At 31.0% G+C, this 24,097-nt stretch overlaps 1 protein-coding gene across 1 annotated transcript in view; it reads right to left on the bottom strand.

Annotated features, from left to right (window-relative positions):
- The window catches only part of LOC142332715 (ATP-binding cassette sub-family G member 5), a 66,011-nt gene that overhangs the window by 25,610 nt on the left and 16,304 nt on the right, over positions 1 to 24,097 (bottom strand). The window contains exons 3-6 of the mRNA XM_075379301.1: positions 19,968 to 20,173; positions 16,328 to 16,472; positions 8,643 to 8,915; positions 2,683 to 2,920 (exon numbers count right to left, since the gene is read on the bottom strand). Of these exons, the coding sequence (XP_075235416.1) occupies positions 2,683 to 2,920; positions 8,643 to 8,915; positions 16,328 to 16,472; positions 19,968 to 20,173 (862 nt within the window). The remainder of the gene's footprint in view (positions 1 to 2,682; positions 2,921 to 8,642; positions 8,916 to 16,327; positions 16,473 to 19,967; positions 20,174 to 24,097) is intronic.

Below are 24,097 nucleotides of genomic sequence, written 5' to 3'. Positions count from 1 at the left end.
CATCTTTAGTAATTCTACTTCCCAAATAACAAAATTCTGCTACCTCCATAATCTTTTCTCCTCCTATTTTCACATTCAGTGGTCCATCTTTGTTATTTCTACTACATTTCATTACTTTCGTTTTGTTCTTTTTTTATTTTCATGTGGTAGTTCTTGCGTAGGACTTCATCCATTCCGTTCATTGTTCCTTCTAAATCCTTTTTACTTTCAGCTAGAATTACTATATAATCAGCAAACCGTAGCATCTTTATGTTTTCTTTCACCTTGTACTGTTACTCCAGATCTAAATTGTTCTTTAACATCATTAACCGCTAGTTCTATGAAAAGATTAAAAAGTAACGGAGATAGGGAACATCCTTGTCGAACTCCCTTTCTTATTACGGCTTCTTTCTTATGTTCTTCAATTATTACTGTTGCTGTTTGGTTCCTGTAAATGTTAGAAATTGTTCTTTTATCTCTGTATTTGAATCTTAATTTTTTCAAATGCTGATCATTTTATTCTAGTCTACGTTACTGAATGCCTTTTCTAGGTCTATAAATGCCAAGTATTTAGTAGAATTCTGTACAGAAGAATTGAGAGGACAGTGGAAGAAGTGTTAGGAGAAGACTGATTTGGTTTTAGGAAAAGTATAGCGACAAGGGAAGCAATTTTAGGCCTCATATTAATAGTAGAAGGAAGATGAAAGAAAAACAAACCTACATACTTGGCATTTATCTCATTGGTGGGGCATATATCATTTCTGATATCTATATTTATAATGTAATCTAATGTACAGAGCGTTTCATAATGTTCTTAGGAGTTACAAAAATTTAGTACAAAAAAAGTATTTCACTTACCTAAATGAAAGTTGTATGAGGTGATGCAGGGATTCAAACAGTTTTTGTTAAAATATATAAACGTTCAATATGTGCTCCTCTGATGGCACGGGACACATCAACACGAAAGCTCTTGCCAAACTCGTTCTAACATGTCATTTTCGATAGAGTTGATCGCATTGATTATGTGATCCTTTAGCTCAGCGATATCGTGCGGCATCGGTGGGATAAACACCTTATCTATCATGAAACCCCAGAGAAAGAAATCACATGGCGTGATGTGTGGTGATCACAGCATAACGTGTTGGTCTTCTTCAGACGCACGTCCTATCCAGCGCCGAGGTAATGTTGTGTTAAGTTACTGCCGAACCTCGTTATGAAAATGGGTAGGACAACCGTCTTGCTGGAAAATAAAGTCGTTGAGTAGCTGAGGCATAAGCCATAATTGTAACATATATCATGCCGGTTACTGTCGTTTCCATAAAAAAGAACGGTCCATACACTGCCTCACGAGAGATCGCACAAAAAACGTTTACTTTCGAAGAATCCCGAATGTGTTCCACATAAGCGTGTGGGGTTTCAGTTCTCCAAACTCGCACGTTATGACGGTTTACTTTGCCGATAATATGGAAAGTAGCTTCATCGCTGAAAATTATCTTGTTTACAAAACCTTCATCTTACAGCATCTTTTCCTGTATCTGTAAACAAAAATCGAGCCTACGTGTTTTATCTCCATCAGAAAGACGCTGGATTAATTGAAGGCGGTACGGTTTGCATAATAAACGTTTACGGAGAATTCTCCATACTGTTGTTTTCGGAATTCCTAATTCTTTGCCTGAAGCCGCAGTCGATTTTGACGGGCTGCGAATGAAAATTGCACGCACACATTCGACGTTGATTTCTGAGATTGACGGACGACCGGTTGATTTTAGCTTGCACAAGCGACTGGTTTCACTGAATTGTTTATACCGTGCACGAATTGAGTTGTCACTCGGTGGCTCCTTATGAAATTTCAACCGAAACTCACGTCGCACATAAATTACTGACTTTGACAAGTGATATTCTAACACACAAAACGACTTCTCGCTTCCCCTTTCCATTTTCTCTGCTGTCGACGCCTATCGAGCAAATGGTTTACTAACTGCCTAGTATATGTGGAAGAAAATTATTTGAAGTACTCTTTCGTACACTACTTGTTTTATTCTTATGAGTGAAATAGTTTTTTGTTAATGAATTTTCGAAACTTCGAAGAACATTATGAAACGACCTGTATAAATGCAAAGGTTTGTAACGGTTCTGTCCATTTGCAACATCATCACGCAGGAACCAAACAATTGATTGTTTTGAGAATTGATAAATTTATGTTATCCCAGGAAAGGTTTTAAGCCGTAGAGGGCCTAGTCCCCTTGTGAATTTTTTCTCTTGGACCTATTATTTTTCAATGTAAAAAATAATACACTACGTGTTTTATATGATATCCAATTTTCAGATCTCTACCTTGACCCCTTTCCAAGGTGTAGGGTATTCCAAGGTAATGAAAAGGAGAACTAAAAGGGATATTTTCATCTACAGCAGGAGCGTATCAGAGCTTCTGTGTCAAGAAAGAGGGAAACATTGGAGGAAACAAAAGCTTTTCTGGCTTTAATTGTTATTTATCAGTATTATTACCACAACAACGAGGATAATGACCTCAGCAGGGTTTAGGTGGCTAGAGGGGAGTGAAGGATATCCTGACTGACTAATACACTATAATTTATAATGTATTATTATGTACAAATTAAAATAAAAGAATTATTTAACTAATATATTCATGTATTGTGATAGAAAATACTTAAAAATTTGGTACTTTATAGCAATTATACGTACTGATAAAGTGTAAACCCGACTTGAATAAATCCAGGTTTTCCTAGTGTTGTAAACGGCATTTTATGAGGTGCTGGTGTATCTCCTGATCCTAGAACTATATGACCAGGACCCCCACCTCCAGCTGATGATTTTCTATAAGGACCTCCTTCTAATTTGAATTTCTCAACTAATGCTATTATTTGTGTATTTGATTCAATAAAACGTTCCCGTGATCTTCTGTCTACTGTCGATAAACATACTGGAAAAAAATACCATGTATAAATTAATAGAATATCAGGTTGTATTATTTATTAATAAAACTACTTAAATTTAAAATTTTGTTAATTAAAATATAATATAGTGCGCGCGCGCGCGCACACACACACACACACACACACACACACACACACATATATATATATATATATATATATATATATATATATATACACACACACGTATCATGAACGGCGTTCCCAAAAAGTGATGGCCAAAGTTAAGAGATTGATTCAGGACATCAGAATAAACAAATAATTACATGTAGACAAATCCATCTATCTTTTTTTGTCCCTATGTCATTTTATGTTATTTTTCAATAAATATTTAAATCTTAAGAACAGATTCAGATACTTTACTCAAAATTTGGTCTACGTGTACCCAACATCTATAAAATAAATAAGTTTGAAAATTTTATCTTTGATAACTCATTATCTGCATTTAATTCCTTCATTAATTGAATTGAAAATAATTAATTAATAATTTCTAGGATTAATAGGTGAAAATAGACACAAAATTTTCAATCGATTAATTTTTGTGATCTATAGTTTCAGCCAATCAGTATTTATCAATTTATTTGAAAAAATTATGTGTCATTACATTCACAGTAAAAAGCTTAAAATTTTACCTAATAATTCAATAAAACTTGTATTTGTGGAGATATTAATGAAATTTTAATGCGTGCCATTTTTGAATTTTCAAACTTATTTGTTTGTTGAAGATATTGTTGGTTATATATATGTCATTAAAATGATTCACCTTTATTTTAATGTATTACAATTTAATGCTTTTTCCCTTCAATATATTCTCCGTTTGCACTTGCCCATCAATGCAGTTTTCTTTTCTACGGGTTGAAGGCTTAAAGCAGATCACTTTCTATGAACTGTATTAACCGCTCTTTTTTTCTTTTTGCTGGATTAAAAGACTCAAAACATGAACTTTTAAGAATAAATTTCATTTTAGGGAAAAGTAAAAAGTCACATGGTGTGAAATCTAGTCAATGTTTCAGTATAGTAATGTGTTTGTTGGTAAAAAAACTGCCTCGGTGTAATCAGGTGCAGTGCCTTGATGAATGAAATTATTTTCTACGGTTCTGGTCATTTTTTTCTGATTATTTTTCTCATTTTTGTCCAAACTTCCTTAATGCCAGTTCACTTTGAGTTTTCTGTAACCCATTCTTTCAAAATTATACCTTTGATGTAAAAAAAACCCAGTAACATGGCTTTAAATTTAGAGCTTTTTTTGGTTCTTGGTGATGATGTATTTTTCAATCGATTGTTATCTGATTTCAGGATCATCCAGAAAGTTTCGTGTGTGTCGCAAGTGACGGATTTTTTTTTAAAAAGGCCAGGGTTGGCATGAAGTTGCATCAGAATGTTGGTGCAAATTTTTTTGTGGTGATTTTTATCTGTGGTGTAAGAACCCTAGGAGCCACCTCAGAACAAATTTTTTTCATGTTGAGATCTTCATATAAAATTTTCAATGCAGTATCTTTGTCAATGTTTTCACGATTTCAGCTATCATTTAGACACTGATTTGGAGGTTTTACTGAAGGATATGGATAACGTTGTCTACGTTTTCATAGGTTTTTGAACTGGAGTGCTGTCCAGGATGTTCATTGACTTCCACCTTCTGACATCCTTCACTGAACTTTTTATGCTAATCAAACATGCATGCATAAGAAATGCAGTTTTCCTCTTAAGCCTTGTTAATCGTTTGAAAACACTGTGGTTTATTAAATTTTACCAAAAATTTCAAATTGAGATGTCAATCTGCTTTTAAAATTACTGTTATTCTGGGAAACTACTGCGCTAAACAATAACTCGTAATCAACTGGCCAGCAAATTGTGTTGATGTTTCTCATCTGGGTTCAGATATGTCCATGGTCTCAGCCATAAAGCTCACAATCAATTCTCACTGTTTTTTTCTAAGAGGCAGAAACAGTCTTGTTTTGTAATACACAACTGGTTAGTATTTTTAAAAAATAATGTTTTTATCTCCATTGACTAATCATACTGCAGTGCAAGATTTAAAATTGTTTTATTTTATTTTAAAGCATTACATTAAGTTTTTTTTTAAGGAAACTATAATCAGGGACATTCATTTAGTGATTTATGTATACATATATAAATAGGAACTTCCTTTTTTCATGAGCTATGAGTAAATATGAAATAAAATAAACACTTTTTTTATATTGAACTTTTTTTTATAAAAATGTATTAATATTATAAAATAATGCACTCTTCTTTAAAATGTTATACTCTATAATTTGTTACTCTCCAGCTTTATAGTTATATGGTATAGCACTGATTATCAAACTTTTGGCGCACCGCCCACATTGAGAATTAAAAATTTTCTAGTGGCCCCAGAATTTTTAAACTTATCATCTGTTAAAAATAATAATTGCAATTGCTAATTCTAAGATGCGATCTTAAAAACAGAAATTACAATTATTGTTTTTAAACGTGGCATATCGTATTTCTGAGTTGAAACTTACATTTTAAATGAGAGCAATTTAAATGCATATTTAATCATATTTGGAAGTAATTATATTAAAATTGCTTTCAAAAAAATTACTTGCGTAACATGATTTTGGGTTAAGCTGAGAGCCAGTGTTGGTACATGTTGCAGCTTCAATTTTTAAAGATTTTAATACCTCGGCACAAAATGAACACAAAAGCCAAAAACTGCAACGTTACATTAAAGATCTCACAATTTGTTCATTAAAGCTAGATCAGCTAGATCAAAACCCTTTAATTTTCATATTTATTTTTTTTTTTATTTATTTTTTTTATTTCTTTCACTTTTACAGAATTAATAATTAATGGAGTAATCCTAATACTAATTATAATATTACTTAACTTAATCGCACTTAATTTAACATTGTTTTATACTACAATTTAATATTTATTACTTAACTTAACTTAATTATACTTAATTTATATGATTTGTAAAAGATGAAAGATTAGGTGTCCACAAGGGTCTTGCCCGTTTTGTGGCACCATCCCTTTTCTATTAATCTTTTTAGTTTGAGTAAGGGGAAAAGTAAACAGTTTTATCTTATATAGGAGGATTAGTTTGGTTCAATTCTGGTGAAACTTATCTTTTCTGCAGTTAAGTATAGAGAATATCAATCGCCGCCAAATATTTATGTTTACTAATAAACCATTCATCTGGTGCTACCCGTTAAGTTATGTATGTAAAAAATCTATTACTATGTTAAGACCAATAGTATAAAGCATTATAATTAATTTTATATGTTATCGTAAATCGTGTAATTACATGGAAAATACTTTCAGCGTCATCAATATTAATTAGCCATCGTCTTAGTAGCTTTAAGAAAGTTGTTAGGTTCCTACTGGTCTTTATATGATTAGGAAGTACGTTATACAATCTAGGAGCAGTACTTGAAAAGAACTTCATATAACTCGTTTTATTTGCTCTGGGGACATATACATTCCTTTTACTTCTAAGTTCGTACTCGGTTATCGTACTATCTCTATGACCGTGTCTGATAAAGAAAATTTTCATTACTTTATAAACATATAAATAACGTAGCGGTAATATAGACAATTCCCTAAATATTGGCAAAGAATGACTCGTAGTTCTTTTTTTACTTATCATTCTAACGAATCTTTTTTGGATTTTGATTATGGAATCTGAATTTGTAACATAAGTTCCTCCCCGACAGCTGATGCCGTAGTCTAGTCGACTATGCGCAATAGCAAAATAAAGTTTCCTCGTGGTTATTTTTGGGGATAGTTTGTTTAAAAAATAAAATATCCTAAGATAGCTTAAAATTTTTTGCTTTAATAGCGCGATATGATTCTTCCAGGTTAGACTGCTATCTTAACAAAATGCCCAAGTATTTACAAATATCACGTTGTTCGATCTCACTACATTCTAAACAGTCGGATTTATTTATCACACATTTTTTACATTTTATTTTATTGTAAGTGGCAATTTTATTTTCCCCTTTAAGCAGAAGTTGATATACAAAGTTTTTTCAACGTTCAAGATCATATAATGATTTGAAAAGCATAACCGCAGTGCGTCTAAATCCGATTGCATGTCCTCAGCCACTTCTATCCCGGTGTTGCGGACATAACCCAAGGCAGTATCATCTGCAAACGCATATACATTACGTTTAAGCGGTGCCGAACAGAAACTGTTTACATATATTATGGCTCCTTTACATTTATTTGTATCAATATGTTGGTTAGAGTGAGAGATATGCAGCATTAAAGACAAAAGTGGCCTTTTCTCTTTAAACTGGGATATTTCAGTTCAGAAAAATCATAGAAAAGAAATTAAAGGTGAAGTCTTATGCTTTCAAATGATTTTAATGCATTTTACTGAAAAAGTTTCGTTTCCCCATTCGCTCAATCAAACACAAAGAAAAACTTTCAAATTTTTAAAATTTTTCTTCTCACCGATTTTTGTTTAATTTGATGATTTTTGAAATCTGAAGTATACTGTCAAAAAGAGAGGATTCAAGCTTTAATTTTTCTTTTTATTTGTCTCTCTAAGACTTTTGGTTGCAAAGTTAAAGTAGTTTGAATACAATCATTTTTTATCATAAAATATAGGTATCCCTTTAATTCTTTGTACTATTGTAGGAAGTTTTTTAAATTTTAGTTTGAGATATCAGGAAAACATAATTTTTACCTTTTTTTTAATCAGTCTGCCTTCCTAGACCGCCTGAATGCTCCCCCAATTTTCTGTGGGCATTCTACCCCCCCCCCCCCCTCCTTGAAGGCCTCCAGCACTCACAAGGGGACATTATTGCCCACTTTGAGAATTAATGTGTATAGCTATACAGTATACTGTGTAAGAGAAGGTATGCTGATAGGATCAAATTTTACTTGCAGGGTTTTAGGACATCTTGACATTTTATGATCTCCTCTAACAAAAAAACATAATTTTAGGATTGAAAAATTCCAGAAGGATATATGTTGACATATTTTTTGTTTGATATCCAGACTGGATGAACCGATTTGGATGAAATTTGGCTTGATGATTTTTGTATGTATGTCATTAATACGGTCTAATTTTAATTGCGATCAGTCAAGGGAGCAAGGAGATATGAATCTTATAAGACCCATACTAGACCAGTATATCAAAATATTTATTCAACGGTAGGCAAAGTTTTTCAAATAATGTAATGCTTCTTAGTAGAGGTAACCTCTGATCATGTTTACACTTATTCAAGTCCCCAAAAAAGGTGTAGGGGCTAATAACATTTTTTTTTCTCTTTTATTATTTCCAAGTTCAGTCACATTCTTGTATAGTTGATTCCAGTGCATTTGTATGCCAATTTACAATTTTTGCTTGATATCTACAGGTTGGATTAATCGATTTTTTATAAAAATTTGAATGATGAATCTAAGTCGATGAATCATCTAATTTTGGTTCCAATCGGTCAAGAGTATGAAAAAATATGGTCAAAATGTTACACAAAATGTAAAATCTCTATTTTACATAATTATTTTCTTGCATACTTATATACTTAATTTTCTACATAATTCTACTACCAAAAATTAATCTGACGGAATGTAAACCTCTTGGTAGCCAGAATTGCATAAATTTTTTGGTATAACTCATTCTCAGCAACTTTTTTATTGCCTTTCTGATTTTAATTATTAAATTTGAATGAAATTATTTTTTATTTAACAATTTATTTGCGATAAAGTGATTTTACTTACAGTAATACATTAATGGATTTTCCAGTTCAGGACAAGGAAACCCAATGGTTCTGAAATATTCAAGCATCAATCTTGTTGGCCCGGCGTACACTAAATCACCTAAACAAAGATATGCAGCTCTATCTAAAAACGGGAATACATCTGAACGTGGTTTTTCCATTGTTAATATTACAGCTCTACCACGTCTACGTGCATGTGAAGATAACATCGATACAATGAGGTATGTTGATAATGGATCGAGATTTGCTGTTGGCTCATCTAGAAGCAGTAATACTGTAAAAAAAATTATTAGCCTCTGTTGTAATAATTTTGAAAATATAATAAAACTTGTTTTCTTTGATAAAAAATATAAAATTAAAATTCAGCTGTAATTATAAAGACTATAAATAAAGAACTTTTTTACTTTATTACTGAAAAGTATTATCAGCAAAAGATCTTGCATAAACTATGTACTTTTAAAAATATCTCTACTCAACAATTGCGTGTCACTCAAAAGAGGACGTAAAAGAACTCAACACTATAAAATAATTACAAACTTCAAACTGGATTAATGCTACTCTTAAAAAATATACATTCTACTTAAAATTAATACAAATAAAAATAAAAACAATAAAATAATTATACTAATATGTGTAAGCAATGAATAAGGAAAAATAACTCATAAAAACCACACCTAGGTACTACAATTTAAGTTCTAGAACAGCGAATAAAACAAATGTCTATATTGGACAAACAGAACGTAGCTTCATGTGTAACATATATTAAATGCTTAAAAGCACTGTATAACAACATAGAACCACTGTCAAAAGGTGTTTGTTAAGTCTTTGTAAAAATAAAGAAGGTAAGATATTTTTTTGGGGGAACTTATTTTTCAATATAATTTCTTCTCAAGTATTCACTATCAGTCCAATGATGCTCAAGTTAATCAGTCCCTCCTTATAATATGGTTTATTCAAGTCTTTAAGGTATTTCGGCAGTTACTTTATGCCATTTCAGGAAACTACTTCATCATATTAATTAATAATTTTAAAGTTTTAAGCCTGTTGATTGTGAGCGATATAAAATACTTACATAGCATGATTAGAACAATTTTGCTGTCACAATCACCGGTATTGATGAAGAAGAACTTTCTTCTTCATCAAATTTGTCTTTTTTTTTTTGTATTCACTCATTTAGATCATCAGGTAGCAAAGATTCATAGTATTGCCTGTTTATTGTTTTATCCTTTTCCAGAAAGTTAACAAAGATTGTGCCATGAACATCCTGAAAAATCACCTTTCCTCTTGATTGAATTTTTTAGCAACAAAGTTTAATTTGTTTCCTCTTGATTTTCACCTTCTTTAGAGCAAGTTCCTTCTGACTATTATCCACTATTTTGATTATTCCTTGGTTTCAGGTTGGTAGAGATGTAGCCAAGTTTTATTAACCGTCTTGAAATTGTACAAAATTTCTTTTGATGAAATTGAAAAAGCCCCAAATCTTGCTTATAAATATTTAATTGTTCACCCTTTTGATCAATCAAGAATGGATGTATTATTATTTGGGTAGTTTTTGTGTATGTAAATATTTGTGTTAAATATAAAGCGTTTGTTCATTTTAGATACTTATTGTATTAATTCAGTCATCTTCCAGCCTTCATGACCAAATCGTGGATTATTCAAAAGTCTCTTGCAACAGGTTGTTTGGAACATTCAGTGTCATATATGCTCTTGTGACGATTCTAAATATAACCAAACTGCTAGTAAATTGTTTTAACCGATCTAGTTAAATCACATAATATTTATCGTGTTCTGCTTTAATTTCCTTTGCGGTTTTGGCTTTTGAAAAATAATTTTGATCACCACCAAAATTCTCTTTCTTCCATTTTTCACAAATCATAATACTTGATCGATTAATAGGATTGGCAACAATATAATTATTAATGTATTTTACTGAAATTTTGTATGTTCTCAGTGGAGACATGGGAAACAACGTGAGAATGACCTCAACAATGTATTGAGAGCACCATTTATTGATTTTACATGGACTTACTAAAACTACTAGCAAAAACCACAAATGTACTAACATTATGAACAACTTTGATATTCTTCTTTATACAATAATTAATGATCATCATGGTATTTTAAAATTTGGATAAAATCCAGTAGATCTAAATTTTTAGAAGTAATGATCATCGTGACATAAAATTTAGATGAAATTCAATAGTTCTAAATATTTAACTCTACATAGATCAATAGATGTGCATCGATATTATTTGCAGGTGATTTCTTAACTATGTTACTGATTAATGCCTTCTAGATGTTTGCTTGGAGATCTTCCATATATATTTTACTATAAAATTGAATTGTTTCTTACAAAATGATTTGTTTCTCTCTTGTATAAAATTAATTTACTTCCTTTTTTCAAGAAAAAAATGACTTTATTTGTTAAATTAATGGAATATTTTATTCAGAAAGTCTTTTTGAGCTAATTACCTACTCTTCTACAATGCAATAGTAATTTATAAAATATGTAGTGCTAATATTAAAAATAATTAGTATGGAATTAAATCATAACTATTTTTATCTTAAAATTAATTGTAAAAATTCCTTACATGGTTTCTATAATATACTATTGCTTACCCTATTCAAAATAAAAAAAAAAAATTTACTTATGAATATATATATATCTATATTGGAAAGGTTAGCTGACGTTCAACTATAGATTAAAAATATTAGCTATCACTGTTTTTGTATTTCATGAATGAACAGTCTTTGTTTAAAAGGATGGTTGTTTATTGTTAAGAAATAACAGTATCTCCCTTTATTAAACCAGACAATAGAATAGTCTTTTCATTTACATAACACAATACAAGAAAGAGCTTTATTACTGAATTATTTAATAAATCTTCCCATCAATTTATTGATTTTACTGAAACAGTATTATTATCTTGATGAATTTTTAAATAATGCAAATTAAAAAAATTTTATGTAATTTTGTGTAAGAACACTGAATTTTTGTTATTTTATTTTGTTTCCTTTTGAAAAAGTATAAACTCATTCTAATCTAAAATTTTACAAAGAAGATGGATTAAGAAATGGATCAAGAAACAAATTAAAAAAGTAATAATAATAAACAATAATTCTAATTTACTGTAATTAGAAAATCAGTAGTAAGTTAACAATTCCACCGCCTTCACTACTACGCAGTCGAAACGCATTCATTTTCAGAATAAAACATACTATATATGTTTGATTAACCAGTAAATCTTACACATTAGCATCAAGTTTCAACTCACACACCATTGTGACTCACTGCATAAGCGCATATGAAATATACACCGATACAAACTGAGGTTATACATACAACATAACCTCAAGTTGAGGTTATGATTCAATTTGAAGTTAATATTCAACCAGTCTTCATCAAATTTTCACATGCATAACTTAAGATACAATAGTACAGTATACCTAAATTTCATTGCAATTGATATAGTAGTTTAGGAAACATTTGAGTTACAAAATATTCAAATTTTTTGGATGTTAAATTGTGTATAAATTTTGTACCGATCAGAATAATAAAATAATTATTTATTAAAATATTTTTACAAAAATGGTTTCTCAACCCGCTTAAGGTAAATGCTTTTGTCATGTTAATCATCAGTTTACTATTTATTTTCTTACTTCTAAAAGCCACCTGTCGCATCTTAAATATGTTAAGGTTTTATTTTTTATATCGTTATTGAGAAAACATAGCAGTGTAATATATGCATTAATGTAATGTAATGTGATATACTAATATAACTTGAGGTTTTGGTTAATTAGCACTTAATCATCTTCAGTAACGCTGGTTCTTATTTCAATCTATTTACAGACTTTGATAGTTTGATTGTTGTTATTTACAAGTCATTTTTGATAAATACTGGTAACTTTTTTCTTCCTCAATCATAGATGTGCTTACAAGTAAAATAGAAAAGAACACAATTAGTCTTGCTGATGATCATATAATTATTTTTTTTTAAATTTATTCCTAATTCTAATGATTAAGTGACATTATACATATATTTTCTATTGTTTAAAATTAATATTAATGTCAGTTTGGCTATTTATAACTACTTCTTCTGATTTTTATTTTCCTGGTATCATAGCTGTACAACTATACTGCAAGAAGGAAAGGTTTTTTTTTGTGTCCAGATCTCTAAGATTCCCTATCTAGTGCCAGTCGTTTCATTTCGTACATCCTACATTCCTAATGATTTGTTTTACGTAATCCAAACATTGCCTGCTTGCAAAATTTGAAGGAAAGTATGATAATCATTCAAAATATAGTTTCTTCTTGCATTTTTAGATGTTTCATGTCCCACGAACCCCAAAAAACAAAAAGAAGGGCGTAGTGTTTGCGTGTATGTACTTGTGTTGGTGTGTTTGAAGCTTCATAAGTTTTGACAGGATAAACTGATTAGATGAAATTTTATTCAGAGATTTGTCAGTGTATATAGGTCAATTATATGGTAAAATTTTGAAGTCAATATCTCCAGGGGGATTATAAGAAGTCAATTTTAATTTTTTCAAGATTTTCCAAGAATATTCCCACTTCATATTAAGTTCAGTACATGTGTGCATACTTTACCACTTAAAAACATGTGCCCCAAGTTAAGCCCAAAAATAACAAAAAAATTATCTTTTTACTTATTGTATATTGTTTAATGAAATTTTTTTAATGTCTTCCTAGGTGTAGCAGTAACGTAAGCAACCTAAAAAAATAGTTTGGAGGCAGTCAAATTTTTAAAATATAGATTCTTTGGGAAGTAGAATTACTAAAGATGGACGAAGCAGGTGCGATATAAAATGTCAAATATCACAGGCGAAACAAGCCTTCAGTCAGAAATATAATTTTTTTACATCAAAATTAATTTAAATGTCAGGAAAGATTTTTGAAAGTATATGTTTGGAGTGTCGCTTTATATGGAAGTGAAACTTGGACGATCGGAGTATCTGAGAAGAAAAGATTAGAAGCTTTTGAAATGCGGTGCTTCAGGAGAATGTTAAAAATCAGATGTGTGGATAAACTGACAAATGAAGAGGTGTTGCGGCAAATCGATGAAGAAAGATGCGTTTGGAAAAATATAGTTAAAAGAAGAGACAGACTTATAGGCCACATATTAAGGCATCCTGGAATAGTCGCTTTAATATTGGAAGGACAGGTAGAAGGAAAAAATTGTGTAAGCAGGTAACGTTTGGAATATGTAAAACAAATTGTTAGGGATGTAGGATGTAGGGGGTATACCGAAATGAAACGACTAGCACTAGATAGGGAATCTTGGAGAGCTGCATTAAACCAGTCAAACGACTGAAGACAAAAAAAAAGATTCTTTGAATCTTTCAAAATTTTTTTTGCTTTATTTAAATTTTTAATATTATTCAAAATCTAAATAATAAACTTTTAGTAATAATATTACAATAAAATTTCCTTATAATTCACTTTTCCACCCACCTCAAAAAAAAAAAAAAAAAATAAGTAACTTTTCATTGGTAAATTTTTACTTTTCAGTGCATTTTTATATTTGTCAATATATTATTTTTTTTTTTGTTTTAAAAATCTCAATTTAATTTAATTATTATTTTTTACTTTTTTTGAGGGTTTTTCTAATTTGTTTCCTTTTTTTATTAATGTTAGTTAAAAAATAATTTTTTATATGTAATCCAAATATATATTTGTAATTTTTTTTGTATTTTTTTTAAGACTAAAAAAAAGTAAAAATATTTATTTTTACACATCGAAGTTACATACATGTACCAAATTTCAACCATTTTCATTTGATAGTTCATGAGAAATGAAAATTTTCAACTAAATGCATGAATTTAGCATAGGGGTAGAGCGTGGGGGCGCGGGGGTGGGTCATATCAAATTCCAACACCGTAGTGCTGTATTGTCATCGAAGTTACATACGTGTATCAAATTTCATTGATTTTCATATGATAGATCAAAAGATATAGCAGTTGCAAGATTTGATTATTCTTAAAGCGAGTTAAATAAAAGCTTTTAAAAAAATAATCTTATTAAACTATTCCCTTATTTAATTTTTTTAAATTTAATTTTAACAATACTGATTTATTTAAAATACTTTTATTTATAGTCGCATTAACAGTTAAAAATCATTAGCAACTGAACAGTGTAATGTAACTATATCAATAAATGTGTAGTCTTGAATAAATTCAGGCCAACCATTCCCTAGAAATGTAGTTAATTGAAACCCAATCACCAAAGAACACTGGTAACTACGATTTAGTTTTCAAATCAGAAAAAAGCAATTATCTTTATTAGGATTTGAACCTGAGAACTTTGACTTCGAAATCAGCTGATTTACAATGATGAGTTTACTACTAGACCAAGCTGGTGGGTTAAAACTGATTTTCTTTGAGATATTTTCCAATATTTAAATGATTCTTGTTTCGGTTTAATAATATTTTAATACAGTCTTGTTTCAGTCTATTTAAATAAATAAAAGTCTAATTTCTTAAATATTTAATGAAGTTATACATCAAACCTAGAAAAAAATTTGTATTGCAATTTTTTTGTGTTTTACATTAATTTTCTCAAAAATGACTGGAGATCAGTTATGTAACCTGTTATATTTAATTCATGCAGGTTAGAAAGTATAACACCACCAGGTTTTTCTAATGGTGAACTCATCACAAATCAGCTTATTTCAAAGTTGAGAGTTTTATGGTTCAAATCCTAATAAAGACAGTTACTTTTATACAGCCGGCCTCCATGGTGCAAGTGGTAGCGTCTCAGTGTTTCATCCAGAAGTCCCGGGTTTGAATCCCAGTCAGACATGACATTTTCACAAGTAACAAAAATTATTCATCTCATTCTCTGAAGCGATATGTAATGGTAGTCCTGAGGTTAAAAAAAGAAAAAAAGTTATTTTTATACATATTTGAATACTAGATTGTGGATACCAATGTTCTTTGGTGGTTGGGTTTCAATTAACCACACATCTTAGGGATGATCGACCTGAGACTGTACAAGACTGCACTTCATTTATATTCATTCATTTATATTATACATATCATCCTCTGAAGTAATACCTTACAGTGGTTCCAGAGGCCAAACAGAAAAAGAAAAAAAATAAGTCAAAAAGTACATGTGACCATAAAATTTACTTTTTAATTTAAGTTCCGATGGCTTCATTTTACTCTTGGTGCTGTAATCAGAGAAAATCTTTTTGCAATAGCTGGAAAATTAAGCATTTCTGGATTAATGTTTATATGAACGCTTTTCTTTATTTTTATAAGAGTTTTCAAATTCTTTGTGAATTTTTAGTCACTTGTCCTGTAAGTTCTTGTCAAGATAATTCTATTAAATTGATTTTCATCTTTGTGGCAAAGTAGTAATAACATTTGTACCTTTCATCTGAAGGTTCCACACTTGAGTCCTGGTAAGGCATGGACCCAGAATGAATGTAAATAAACAGAATATAGAAAAAACAATGTTTTTTACATAAAAAATTGTTAACAGCTTGTTTTGATTGGGTCCTTTTTTTTCTTTAGGTTGATTAAAAGATGTGGTTGAATGTAAATTTTTTTTAGCTTATGGTACATGCTACAATAATTAATTGTTCATCATTTAGTGTTATAGAGCCTCAATATTTTTATTATTGAACAAATATAAGTATAGAAATAAATAAGTGATTAAATTACCAGGATCCTTAACAAGTTGTATACCGATCGCCAGTCTACGGTATTCACTCAGTGTCAAATTGGCGACACTGCGACGAGCAACTTGACTCAGTGCTAAATCTGCTAATACTTGACGAACACGTGAACTTCGTACGTATCTTGAAACCTAGAAATATTACACATTTTATTAATAGAAATCATTAAAATTGTTTGGAAAAATAAATTTTAGATAATCACATATTTATTATAACCTCACTTACTGGAAAGTTACTCAGTTAACATTATTCATTTATGGAGACAAATTTGAACAGAACTTTAATCAAATCATTGTTTTTCTACGAATATTTTTTTCCTAATCTGTACATTGAAATCTGTTCAACTAGTGAACAATAAACATCCCTCCTACCACCAAATGAGATGAGGATGATACATAGGTAGGTGTAGTCTTATACAGATTCAGGTCAACCATTCCTAAGATGTGCGATTAATTGAATACCAATCACCAAAGTAAACCGGTATCTGCTCTATAATATTCAAATCCTCGTACAAGCAACTAACTTTTTCTAAGATTTGAACCTCAGAAACTTTGACTTCAAAAATCAGCTGTTTTGTGATGAGCTAACCACTAGACTAGACCAATGAACTGTCTACAAATATCAAATATATATATATAACTCTTTTACTCTGATCAGTACATAATAAATATTATATAGAGATATAGATCACATCCAGGTATAAGTAGATATGCAGTGAGCTGATAAAGTAAAAAGGAATTGCCGTATCATTTACCTGGGTAGATTAAGGGAAACCTATTATATAACCTTGCATCAAAACGGTATCACAAAATATACAATTAATTATAAAATCAATTAATTACTATAAGAAGTTAATAAATATAAAAGAAAATAACTTCAACAAAATCACATAAACAGTACATTTGATTTTGTGTTCCATGAAAATTACTAAATAAATTTTCAAAGTTTTTCTAATTCTGTTATTATATTTTATTCTTTGGATTTTCTCTAAATTTTTGGTAATTAGGAAAACTTTGCTCATCTACATATATATATATATGTCCCAAGACTCAAGAGTGACAAAAGAATCACAAGAGGTGTATATATACATTTTGTATTTATAAACCACCAAGTACACACATATAAAGCAAGAATGATTTTACCTTCAAACTAATAAGGCCATTTCAAATCCTTTAGTTTCCTCATTAGTTATTAAAATACGACAATAAACATTTAGATGCTTTGTCAACTATGTCATAGAGTCATAGTTGACGAAACATCTAAATGCTAATGTTAATTGTAGTATTTTAATAACTGATGATGAATCTAAAGGTTTTGAAAAAGCTTTATTAAATTGAAGGTAAGATCATTCTTGCTTTATATGTCTGTATCTGGTGGTTTATAAATACAAATTATAATTTAACACACAGGAAAACATGTTAAAAAAATTTATATATATATATATATATATATAAATATTATTGGTTATCATTATGATATATATATTATTATGGTTTTACAGCCAACATGGAACCACTTAAGTCAATTTTAGTTAGATCTTTTCTGAGAAAAGTGTGTTATTTTACTCTTCCAAGCTGCCCAGTATTTCTTCATCTGTTCAGATCTTGCTTTCTTTTCTTCATCTGTTCAGATCTTGTTTTCTTTTCTTCATCTGTAAAAACCCTCTTCGTTGTATTTTGTCGTTTGTCTGTCTTTTGTTTAAATCTAATGTTTTTGTCTTTTAGCTTAGTAATTTTTCCAGTTTTATTCTGTAGGTCGGTCAGGGAAATTCCCAATTCTTTCATATCTTCTCTAATTTCTTTGATCCATCCTACTTCTAGCTTTTGGAACCAGAGCTTTTCAACGATATTTCTTGACGGTCTTGTTTCCGGTGTCCTTATGAGATGACCGAAGAAAGAGATTCTTTTTTTCAGCATAGTATCAGCAACAGGCTCTATTTCTCGGTACACCACCTCATTCGGCACAATCCACCATCGGCCTTCTTTTTGGTGTTTTTTATAGATACACGTTCTGACAATTCTCCTCTCTATTTTCAGAATTTTATCGATTTGGTTTTTCTGAGCGATTTTGGAAAGGGTCTCGCTTCTGTAGGTGACTTCTGGCTGAACTACAGTTTTATAATGTTTAAGTTTTGTTTTAGTCGAAAGGCATTTTTTGTTATATGTTGACCGAGTTAATTTTTGGGATATAATCATTTTATATATCCTGTTTTGCCATGTCACTTTTTCATTTAAATTATAAGTTATTATTTCCCCTAGATATTTAAATTGTTTTACTATTTTAATTTACTGATCGTTTATCATAATTCGCTGTATTACCAGAGGATCTACGGCCATTAGTTCAGTTTTTTCGAAAGAGATATGAAGCCCTATCTTTTCTGCTAGGTTTTGAAGGCTCATGATTTGTGTTTTGGCTTATTGAATATTATATGCTAAAAGAGCGAGGCCATCTGCAAATCCCAGGCAATTAAGTGCGATGGAGTTTTTCTTAGTACCCATTTTTATGTTTTTGGGATTTATTTCATACCATTTTCTAATGACAAATTCGAGGGTGTGGTGAGAGGGCATGACAAAAAGGAGTGGTGAGAGGCCGTCTCCTTGCCTCAATCTAGTTTTTATGGAGAAGGGTCGAGAGAGTTCACCTCTGAATTTCACTCTGGACTGGGTATCGGTTAAAGTTAATTTTATCATGTTTACGAGTTTAGGGTGAAGGCCCAGGTTTCTCAGAATATTCAACATGGATGGTCGGTGTATACAATCATAGGCCCTTTTAAAGTCGATGAAGGTGATTAGTTGTTTTTTTGTCTTTTGTATAAGTCCATCATAAGTTTTAAGGATATTATTTGCTCTGGCAACTTCTCCATGGCCTAAATCCTTCTTGGTACTACGCAAGTTCCAGTTCAAGTTGATCTTTGCATATATATATATATATATATATTTTTTTTTTACCTCTTGAGACTCCCTAAAACAAAATTCTTTACAAGATACAAAAGTGATCTGTCTATCATTGCTTGGTCTCCAATAGTATGAATCATATTGACTGATATTTAGTAAACTTTAAATGTTAACTTATTTCTGTAATCATATTTTTAAATCTTTATGACAAAGAAAAGTCATTTATTCTTAAAATAATAAATATATCCCACTTAGTTCAAACCAGATAACAGAAATGTTTTCCTGTAACTCAACAATATTTATGAGAAAGTGCCTTATTATTGTTTAATAAATTACTGAATTATTTAAAATAAAATTAAAAGCTTTTCTTTTATAGAAACAATATTAATCTGGCCATGAATTTTTAACTAATACTTATTGAACGTATTTTAAAATCTTTAATTTCTTGCATCCTATTCAATGTGTACATAGTTTTCTTTAATGACTTTTGAATTATGAATTTATGTGACATACTTGTATATAAATGTAATATTATATATCAATTACAATATTTTTTTATTTTTAAAAATTTATTAATCTATTTATGTATCTAGGAAAAATATACATATATATATATATATATATAAAAAGGTTTAACCATTTCAAAACGACTTCATTCCTTCCAACTGATTCATTGGGTTTTAAATCATTCTTTGAAGATCAAAAATAAAGAAATGAATAATTCTTAATTACCTGTGATCCGATCGTGAGATTAGCTGCATAATGTAATGTCTGTTCTACATTGAGACTGGGTATTAGATCTGTTCTATGACTCACATAACCACAGTTGTTTTGATACAAACTTAGCGTCATCGGTGAACCATCTAATAATATTTGACCACGTGTTGGTCCACGACTTCTTCTAGAAATCACTTCTAATAATGCCCTTTTTCCACTTCCTGTATATAACATAACAAACATTTATTAATATATATATATACATTTATATTTACAGTATTACATGATGGAATTATCAGAATCATAATGATGTAAAAAAATGAAGGTGTTCTCTGGTCTGTTTGTATTTACATTGTTTAGAGAATGTAGAAGTTTTAAACTACAGTATAGTTACAATAAACTGAGCTTCATTAATCCTTTACATGGATTTGAATACTAGATCGTGGATACCGGTGTTCTTTGGTGGTTGGGTTTCAATTAACCACACATCTCAGGAATGGTCGAACTGAGAATGTACAAGACTACACTTCATCTACACTCATACATATCATCCTCATTCATCCTCTGAAGAATTATCTAAACGGTAGTTACCGGAGGCTAAACAGGAAAAAAGAAAGAAAGAAAGAAAGAGCTTCATTAATCCAAGTTTCCAGTAATTCAACCCGATTTTCTTAAAGTTTTAAATGTACACTTTTTTAAATTATTTTTTTCAATATTGTAAAATATTTTTGATTGGCCACTATCGAATTGGATTTCGATTACCAGTCTTTTCACTGCATAGGCCTAAATAGAATTGAACTTTATTGCAAGGCTATAACCGAATGTCCTATAGATAAATCATTGAGAAAGTTTATCTCGGTGTCATATGTTATCAGAAATGAGTCGATCAAAATATCTTGTGAACGCTGACCGATGGGATTTCCACCAAAAATTATTTTTAAACAGAGTGATTCTGGGAAATTTTGAAATTTATGTTAGTAGCTCTGGGTCAGTGTCGGCTCATAATAATTTATAGAAGCCAGCTCATGCCATCTAGTTATCATGGATACTTAGAATAGTATATGCAACGTGCTTTTGCCATCAAAGCTTTTTATAAAACCAATTCAAGTGGAAGGCTGCGCCTAGAGATTTTTGGCGCCTATATAATTTAGAATTTTTTTTTAAAAACGAGGATGGCTTCAAGATTACAGTCACATCAGACATTTCTACAAATTGTTGACAACAAGATGGATGAACAGCACGAATATCATGGCTTCTATTTGCTAATCGTTTGGCAATTGTATAATTCACAGAAATGGTAACGTTCCATTGTTTTTCAGGTCTTCTGTTTTGTCACGGTGCGATTTCTTCTTGTGAGATAACCTTAAAAGCAAAGTACATAGAACTCTACCTGCTACCATAGAAGAACTAAAAAACTAAGATCTGAACAGTAATTGTTGAAATCCTTGCTGAAATGTGTTGAACCTTGAAGAGTTTCATACAACGCAGAGATGTAGCTCGGCAATATGACATCTCCAAAAAATACATTTTGTGTATTTATGTATAAATTGCATATTATAAATAAATCTATTTAATATAATTTCGTAATATAGGTGTTCAAAAAGTGACCAATTTTATGGGAAAATGAGTAAGTTACAATAGTTGTTGAAAGTGACCTCTATTGTGCGATTCACTTAACTGAATAGGACGCAGCATGCTTTGAAACACATGTTGGAATGTTTGTTGAGGAATTGCAGCAATACATCGTTCAGTTTCACTCTGCAATTCGGGAACGGTGTGAGGATGAGTTTTGTAAGCGTCATCCTTAAGTTATCCCCACACAAGAAAAAGTCAGGAGGGGATAAAACAGGAGACCGAGGGAGCCACAACTCCTTCAAAATCACTTGTCCATGAAAATACTGATCCAAGAAGTCATATCTTAGTTATGAGCCGTAGCATCTTTCTTCTTCTTTCTTTCTTTTTTCCTGTTTAGCCTCCGGTAACTACCGTTTAGATAATTCTTCAGAGGATGAATGAGGATGATATGTATGAGTGTAGATGAAGTGTAGTCTTGTACATTCTCAGTTCGACCGTTCCTGAGATGTGTGGTTAATTGAAACCCAACCACCAAAGAACACCGGCAAAGAGCCGTAGCATCGTCCTGCTGAAACCACACGTAATCTAACCGATCTGCAGGTATAGTTTTTACAAATTTTTGTACTATCTGTATATAGCGTTCACTGATCCACTGTGCCGTGAAAGAAACTCATGAAAATTCGCCTTCGTGAAATTGCAAACCAAACGCCCGCTTTTTGTCCGTGCAGCTGATGTGGATTTTCCATACACCAAATGCTTGAATTGAAGTGAACCGCGCCTCGTCAGACTGAAACCGATCAGATGACATGAACCACTGACAGAAAGCTACAGATTTTCTAGTGAATGCAGGCAAACAACATGAATTATGTACGGATGTATCTTTAAACATTTGCGCGATGTAGAGTGGGCGCTACCGATGGAAGACCAGACTGGCTAGATAGGCTTCGTATAGACTTCTTGGGATTAATAGAATAGCTTTCACGTCGGTCAACTTTTCGTGTGTTAGCACTTTCGATCGACCACTTTTGGCTGCACCTGCCACATTCCATGTCTCGTGTAGTTTGTCCTACACCCGCTTTATGGATGACTTGTTGGTCCATCCACACCGTAATTTTTTGTGAAGGCATTAAGGGTCTAGGTATAACTGGAAAATCTAATATATCGGAAGATAATGAATATTCTTTGCTGAATTGTATAACCCATTTTTCCTCAATTAAACTTGCAAAAAAAGAAGAAAACATTCTTCCATAAGGTTGCACCACTTTTTGATGATTCTGTATAAATATTTAATTTTCAAGGTTTCCCGTTTTCCAGAATCAACTCATGTCGGAAGAATGTTTTAGTCATCATCTTCAGGAGACTTTTGGCCGACAAGATCTTTAGATCTTCCTACAATTAGATGTTTTATCGTTTCGACAAGATCTTTAGATGTTCCTACAATTAGATGTTTTATCGTTTTAGGATATTTAAAATTTAGTTTTCTGAGAACAGTATTAATATATTGGCAAACTAGAAAACTGACATTGAAAGTTAAATTTCAGACGAGATTTTTCACGATTTGGTAGAAACGAAATGAAATGAGCTCCCCGTTGGCAGCTTAATCATATAAACTGTAACTTTTTATATATCTGATATCTAAACCTAGTTTTGTTGTAATGTGTGATGGACCAGAAGGTGATTGCGTGTCAACGAACGAATTTTTAAATATACAACTTGTCCAGCCTGACCTTGTACCGTCTACCTTATCCGTAGTTAGCAATATCTAAATGTCTGTATCACAATACGACGTTCAATTTTTTATAATTTCAACATTATTAAAATGTATTTTTACCGTAATGTTATTTCACGTTTTATATTTTAAATAATTATTTATCTATTTTGTATAATTGTTCTGATTAAAGTTTTACTTTGGTTTCCCTCGATTGATTCAGGCAAATGTCGGGGCAGTTTTTTTTTGCTTGATGATATCGCTGTATAAGCTTGAAGTTTGTGCGTGGAATATGAAGATGGAATTTTTTAACGTATGAAAAATGTTATGCTTTACTAGGATTCGAACCCGGGACCTCAGGATGAAAAGCCGAGACGCTACCACTCCGCCACGGAGTTCATTTATACATTATCATATCTACCCGTACCTGACATGATCTATGCGATACACTATTACATACCGATCAAAATAAAAAGTTTTATTATTTTTGTCATCCTCTACAATCTAAAGATAGCGGGTGGACTTTGAATGAATTATTTTCAGGTATTAGGATAAAAATTCCGTAGTCTTTTTACGGAGGTCGCCTATCAAGTTTACAAATGATCACTAGTTGGCGCTATTCAGATGTGACGTCACTATTGTAAAATTTAATTTTTTTTATTGTTCCAGAAGTGGCAGTTCAGAAATCGGTCGAATAATTTGTTTACAGTGAGAGTTAAAAAAAAATCATTATTGTGAAAAAATGAAAATTTCACGTGGTTTCCCGATTCAACAGGTTGATATATTTGAGTGGGGTGACAGGCTATCTGTGGTATCAAGTAACTAGTCTGACAAATCGACTATCCGGTCATCGTACGATAGA

Source organism: Lycorma delicatula, chromosome 12, assembly GCF_047948215.1.
Source record: "Lycorma delicatula isolate Av1 chromosome 12, ASM4794821v1, whole genome shotgun sequence".
In the NCBI taxonomy this organism is placed as follows: domain Eukaryota; kingdom Metazoa; phylum Arthropoda; class Insecta; order Hemiptera; family Fulgoridae; genus Lycorma; species Lycorma delicatula.
Note: the sequence above shows the minus strand (reverse complement) of the source record. Positions and strands in the feature narration are given on the sequence as shown.